Source organism: Eucyclogobius newberryi, unplaced genomic scaffold (assembly GCF_026437365.1).
Source record: "Eucyclogobius newberryi isolate DKJ021-1_F unplaced genomic scaffold, fEucNew1.0.hap1 SCAF_1, whole genome shotgun sequence".
Lineage (NCBI taxonomy): Eukaryota > Metazoa > Chordata > Actinopteri > Gobiiformes > Gobiidae > Eucyclogobius > Eucyclogobius newberryi.
The window spans coordinates 30,953,480-30,960,740 of NW_027315723.1; the positions used below are offsets into that span (position 1 = coordinate 30,953,480).

The 7,261-nt window shown below is 44.3% G+C and overlaps 1 protein-coding gene across 2 annotated transcripts in view; it reads right to left on the minus strand.

The window, feature by feature from the left end:
• fam184ab (family with sequence similarity 184 member Ab) overlaps positions 1–6,203 on the minus strand; it is a 162,497-nt gene extending 156,294 nt beyond the window's left edge. For both annotated transcript variants that reach the window (XM_072443534.1, XM_072443526.1), the window contains exon 1: positions 6,000–6,203. In XM_072443534.1, the coding sequence (XP_072299635.1) occupies positions 6,000–6,173 (174 nt within the window). In that variant the 5' untranslated portion in view covers positions 6,174–6,203. The remainder of the gene's footprint in view (positions 1–5,999) is intronic.
• Positions 6,204–7,261: the final 1,058 nt, after the last annotated feature.

The window sequence follows — 7,261 nt, forward strand, 5'->3', positions numbered from 1 at the left end:
GGATACGAAGGCTTGGTACAGTCCAGGTTCATCTTAGATCAAATATTTGTTTCTTAATACTTCACCAATCCTCCAGTCTCAAGTCAAGCATAAAGCAGACAACCATCAAAAATTACGAGAAACCAAACACGTACTAGGGTTGTCAAAGTATCAAAAATCTGATGGTAAATTATACTAAAATCTGAACAAATACCAATAATAATTTAAGCAAGTATAGATTCTAAAAAAAGGACAAAACATGACCTTTACTGTACAGTTTTAGAATGATATTGAGCTTTATCAGAACTAGTTTAAGCTCTCATTGTATTTAAATGAAGTACTATAATTTGGCATAAAAATTACAGTCTGTCTATAAAAAAATACAGTTTTTTATTTAATTATTGTAGTAACAAAATCTGTTTTAAGTATCAAGCCTATTGCTTAGTATCTCAATTGAATATCACGACAACACTAGCATGTACTGTAGAGTTAAAATAGATTGCAAATGTAATCCATATTCCATTAAGAAAGGAATGAGTTTGCATCGCACACCATAGTTATGTAACAGCACGCAAACACATTTATTTTACATCACATTATTAGTATAAGGAGTGTAAACCTCATCGATTACAATAGACTGAAATGTCCTATTCCAAAAACCACATGGGAAATTGCTCAAAGAGTCAGAGCATTTTATACTCATTCCATTTGCCTCGCAGAAACAAAGAGTGCATGTGCTAAATACGCAGTTGGGATTTGGATGAGCAGTATCAGCGTTTCAAATCCACATCAGGCGTATTGCTGTCCCGGGCCAGGAGTCGTGGAGCTCTGACCATCTGCTCTCTAACGCTCGTGCCGGGCCAGCGTGGATCACTGCCCTGGACCCGGGATTATCAACACACACACACACACACACACACACACAAACACAAACAAACACCACACACACCACATACATACACTCAATCTTTAATGTGCAGTCCCCACACGGCCAGGAAAGGATTGAGCAATCTATCTCTTTCATATTGTGTGAAGATAAAGGGTATAGTCCAGGGCTATTCAACTTAATTTTCCAGAGGGCCAGATTTTTCAGAGGTCCAAGGACTCTGGGCCGGATGTGCACAACAAGCTGCTACAGTGACATAATTTTCAGCCGCACAAAATATCCCCAACACTCTACAGATCAGATTTTGTGAGAAATACCATGCAAAATGCTTTACCAATACTGCTTTGCAAAATTGCCCATCAGCATTGAACAAGCATTAAACTAGGACTAGACAAGTACCAACCAGGTTTGAGCCTGGACTGACTTAATCAAAACAGGTTTAAAGCTAAATTAAATAAGGACTAAACCAAGACCAAACTATGTCTAAACTAGTGCTAACCCAGAATTTAACCAATCGACCTAGATGATGAGTCATGGGCCGGATTAAATCGCTTGGATGGCCTGAGTTGGCCTGCGAGCCCAAATGCAACTCAACTTTGACCAGATCAGTATCATACTAAAAATCTCCAGAGAGTACATTTTGTTATTTGGGGAAAAGAGGAAACCAAAGTATTAACAACTAAATAAGAACTAAGAAAAATAGTAAAGTATATAAATCAAGTTCCTTCTGAATACAGCCCTGGGCAATAACTTCTGCATTAATAATGTAATGCTCCGTGTTCCAACTAATTCCTCCTATAAAGTTTCTTTAGATAAGGTGAAGCTGGTTACTCGGCCTACAGTTAATTCAATTGATTGTCTAAAAGTGTTCCAGATAAGAGTTCAAGATGCCAATAGCAACGTGAGATACACCGGGTTAATGAAATCCCAATGTAAACTTGCAGATACTTCAATAAGATCACACTGGCTACAATAAAACAAGATGTTAGGATAAGCCGTCAGCGATGGGGTAGTGAACATTAGCAAAGGGCGATAACTTAGGTATATTCCCTCAGCACACTTATACATAATATACACATCTAAAATCATACTTATTATATATTCGTAACCGTGGAGCGATACGACCTTGATCCGGAGCCAGTTCTGCAGCGCTCAAGTCTAGCCAGGCTTCGCTGACGAGCCTCACGTCAACCCCAGGCTAAAGCTCTGAAGCCTTCACACCGTCTCATGCTAAAGAAGCTGCCATCCTGTTTGAGACGGGCCTGAATTACAATCTATTAAACTTGTTGCCATTGCAGTGAACCTCACAGTTGCCACCCCCTTGACACATAAGTACTACAAAAAACAAAAAAAAAAGAAGAGAGAATGAATTCAGAAATGCTGCTACGGCACAAAATAAATCAAGACTGAGGCGCTGGCAGTGAAATCGTGGAGCCGACGTCGCACAAAGCGCCTTTGTGAGATTAAAAATGACTGCGGGACAACTTAAATAACAGCGACAGCCAACAGGTCGCGCCTCGCAAATCATGAAATCTCATACCGCACGGGAATTGTAATCAATGGCGGGACGTACTGACCGTGCGTGAAAGCTATGGGCGCACTCCAAGTACAAAGTGCACGAGAGGCAGAAATGGGACAAACGGAATATTTACAGAGCATTTATGCATTCATCGAAATGTCTGGTTCGTCCACGTTCATAAAGGACTCATCCACAAAGCTCACTCGTTTGTCGTCCGTGCAGATCCCGCGCAGCACTGCCATTCGTGTTTTTATTCCCTGTTAGAAACGCCGGCGTGGTGACAACACTCGACTGGACGTAAACAGTTACTCACCGTTCAAAGACAAATTAGTATGGTGATAATTGTGATGTCGTTCCTTCCTGTGACAATTTTCTACATATTTTGATCAAATTGCCATATTGTGATTCAAGACATCTCTTGGATACAGCTTCCCGTTCAAGGCAAAATGAAAAATACTAACTTTAGAATCGTAATAAAATCAAAATAATCATCTGCTACAAATGTTTTGGCCTGTCACAAACCCTCCATATTGTCTTTTTGCGGCTTCCTGTTGACAAGGAATAAGCAACAAAACTTCGAAATTCAGTCCCAAAATGTGTTCAATCAAATCACTTCATTGCAAGGTACAACGATCGTGTAATAATACTGTAGTAAAGGGCGTGACATTAGCTTCTGACTCATTGCATACCCGCATTATAATAACATGAGACTCTAAAATGAATGTGCCTGAGATTCAAATGTGCCAGCAGACACAGACCCTCGTTCTGAAATGACTTGATGAAATATTGAGACACCGGTTCAAAGAGGTCCTCGGACGATGTAGTCGGACTCGGGAGGTGGAGAGAGCGCCCCTTACGCCTCGTTTACACTCGCTACGGGAAGAAGTAGAACGTTTTTGGTATGAATCCAGCGTTTCACCACATGTCGATGCCCACGGTGTCCCGGGACTGATGCGGGGACCAGCGTCCAGGGCGAGGTGAGCAGATGGCAAAGAGCACCACTGGCACACTGCCCACGCTTTGTCTGTTCCAGTGTGGCGCACGGGCCTCAGATGTGTCGCCCCAGGGAATCGTGGGACGCGATGGGACATAACGCGGCCCGACATTGTTTGGATGGAAATAGAGATGTGTTTAGCCGGGTGAAGCAGGCAAATAACTATTTTCCGTTCCGCTTGAGAGGGAACGTTTTGGATTCGTGATTAAAGCATTGTTATTATTTGGTTTCGTTGATTGGGACAAGATCTCGTGCCGCAAGATAAAAGATAAAAATCGGTGCAAAATCGCGCACAAATGAGGAGAATGATTGGACAAAAAAAAGTCCATTGAGAAGATTTTGTTCCAACAAGCAGTGCTACGACGACAGGCCAAACATGAAATAAAATGTATACAAAATTGTGAACTGGACCGCAGTTTATTTATCTTTTTAACGTGTCAAAAATCTCGTCTCGTCTTGTGGAACTTGTACCTCGTCCCATCTATGGCATTAAAGTCAAGACAAATGCCAAAAACAACTGCTTCAGTCTCAGCTCATACAAAAATAACTGACTCAAACATAGTCTAAATTTAAATCTCTTACATTATGATTATACTGTGTTAAAATGTAATAAAATCAATGACTAATGCTTTACTCTGAGCAAACACTGACGCAAGAACAATCAACTTTTACGTCTGAGGTTGCACACAGTCGCCCCTGGGACACAACTTATTAGCAAACTAGGCATTCCTAAATATAAAAGTATACATTCCCAAGTATTCCTAAGTATCCCTAAGTATAAGTGTCTTTAACTTCCTCCCTTCAGCGAACTCGAAACCCGTCGAAAACCTGCTGTGTCAAAGGTGTCAAAGTGTTTTCATAGAGCTGCTTCAGAGCCCACCTGGACGGAGCGCGTGTGCGGGGCGACGAGCGAGGACCGCCGGCTTGATGATAACGACACACCTGAGGCCAAAACACGCTTTGACCCACGGTGAACGTTACAAACCTGTCATTTTGTAGAGATGAAAGCTGTTGTCCTCGGGGGAAACCTTCGAGCTCACCCAACCCCCAAAACAAGGTCAAAATCGCCCCCTCGCGACGCCGACCGCCACCGCAAAATGGTAGCAACACGTCGCCGGTACTTTGAACAACTCCGGCGCGTGTTGTACATAAATATTTCAGCGACAAATACGCCTCAGAAGACGTATCCTCGGGCGGGAGGCAGCCGATTCGGAGCGAGGCACGTACCGGGATAAACGGACGGCGATGGAATCTACGTATCCTCTCTAATTTCCAACCGTGTCATTAAACGCAATCAAAGTTTAGAGCTGGGTTGAGCCGAGCAATTACGTATAAGGCCTCTAAGCAAACATCGACGCAGGCAAATAAAGCGGCGTAGTGAGTGATTCATGGTATGTTTAATGAATGTGGTCGTTAGCGGCGACGTACGGTTGAATGAAGGGTGGTTATCTACTTTTAAAGGGGGAAGAAGTTACGATTCATTCTTTTGAGGCGGTCGTTGTTTACAGGTCATTTGCTCGTCATTTCTTATTACGATAACGATTTTGTGGGTCGAATTTGAAAAGGCTCGTGAAAAACATTGGGTTCTCATAAAGCAGACGGCTACGCGCTAATGGATTCTACTGCGTTTGGACAGTGCAATTGTGTCGGTTTAAACTGAACTCGAAAATGGTTCTTGTCAAAGTAAATAATGACATACTTTTAGTGTCCACTTGTTGCAGTTCAAGTTGAAAAAAATCTATTTTCTAGTGTTTCCATGTTAAATAAATGAGTTTTTTGCAGAAATGACCGGTCCTGGTCTTGTATTTCTGTACTTATAGGCTTTAAGACAGGGTATAAGGTTGAATTAACAATAATACAGTTACAAACGCCTATAAGGGATCTATTTATGTGTTTGAACTTCCTGTTATGTGCAACATGTTCAGGGATCCTGCACAACTGTTAATGTCAAATTTAAACCTTGGCCATCAAAATGTAAGACCACGCACACTTTAAAAACACATACACCGTTATGAAAATGCATTTAAATGACATTTTATAGGAATGCTATCCTCACCACAGGTATTGTTCGTGTAAACCTTAAAGGGCATTGCTTTCAGAACAAAGATAAGCACATCTGATGCTTGGCCTTCACAACAAACGTAATACCTTCAACACATTCTTCATTTAATGTGGATAAATCTACGTGGGAAGCGAGGTCCTTCAACATAGACACTTCAAATGAAAGACTTTAAACACCATTTTTCAACAAACATAAGACGATTCAAGACCATCCAACATCAAATGTAGCACTTTTTAAGACCTGTTTTTGAGGACTTCTTCCCCATTTAAAAGACAGTTTGTTGCAAATTGTAAATCGCCATGGCAACGACCCCAATTTCTCCTCATTTCCTCAAACCCATTGATTGCATTCACGAGTCATTCATAGAGTCAGTGGCCAAAAATGTCAATGATTATTTTGCAAATCACTTGTGCAGAATGAGGACATGATGTAAATAAGAGGCCATTGTTCCGTCAAAACGAGGAGGAGCATTTATTGACCCCGCGTGAGTAAGACGTTTGTGGAGCAGTTTGATCCTCGCTCGTGCCCGGGGTCTGGCACGCGGCGGCGGGGTCCTTACCTTGGTCAGCTGTGCGATCTTCTTGCTCATCTTCAGGTGCAGGTCCTGGGTATATTCCATGGTGATGCCGGGCTGGAAGGACAGGCTGGTCGTCGAGGTCGAGGTGGTGAATTTGCCTTGACCCGCGGCCGGGGAGTAGAACGGCTGCGGCGGCCAACCGGAGCCGGTCGCCATCTTCACGCCTCGGATGCGGTGACGAGACGCGGGGCTCGACGCGCGGGCAGAGCCGACGGTCGACGCGCTGAGCTCTGGCAGGAAATAAATACAAAACAACAACAGCCGCGTCTAGCTTTCCAGGCACGGCTCCATTTTTAATTCTCTTTTGCGTGAATAAACAGATGAACCAGCGCTTCTTCTTCTTCTTTTGAAGCCGCTCAAACTAGTGGGAGCATCCCGCACGCGGCCGTCGCGCGCGGCCGTTGCGATAGCGGCGGTTGCGTCTGCTGTCACTCTGCCGCCGGAGTGCTCCCGTTTCCCCGGTACAGCTGCTGCGCTCTCCCGCGTGCCGCCCCTGTCACCTTGGCGGTCGGTAACGTCTCACGCGGACCCCCGGCGTGTCATAGCCGCGGTGCCTTGGCGGGGAGCGTGTCGCGGCGGAGACCGGAGGTAGGGGAGAGAACGGCGGAGAGGACGTGCGCGGCTGGCGGCGGAGCACGGCTGCGGCTGCTGCGGCTGCTGCGGCTCGCGTGTTGTTGCCATGGAGCGCAGAAACACTCGCTGCTGCATTCACGGAGGATGGGACCCGCGCGCGCGCTCACGGCCCCGGGACCAATGAGAGCGCGAGATAAGCGCGCACGTGATTACTAACGGGCAACGTGAGAGAAGCGCGCGCGCGTGGGGGGAAGAGCCAGGTGCGGCGTGGAGTTATAAACGTACGCGCACGAGGGAGAGGCTACGTTTAACGGGGACGTATCACGCTAGCTAAATGTACCTTTAAGAGCTTTTTAAACGTGTTATAAGTGTGCTCACGAGTTTTATTCAGAGTGTCCCACATTTCAGGCGTGAGTGTTCAATAAAGTCTATGTTCACCTACCCCCTATGCCCTCCCACTTCCTCATACTAACTTGTGTTTATTTTTATTTTTTTAATGACATGGAGCCATTTTTCAACAACAAAACCAAGTAGATGAAAATGAACAGGCAGGAAGTAAGTGAATGGTTCCATTTCTGTTACTCGTAACTTGTTTTGGATCAATTTAACAGTTTACAATGGACAAAAGGTAAAAATAATATATATGATGTTTAAGAAGTTTGAGACTAAAA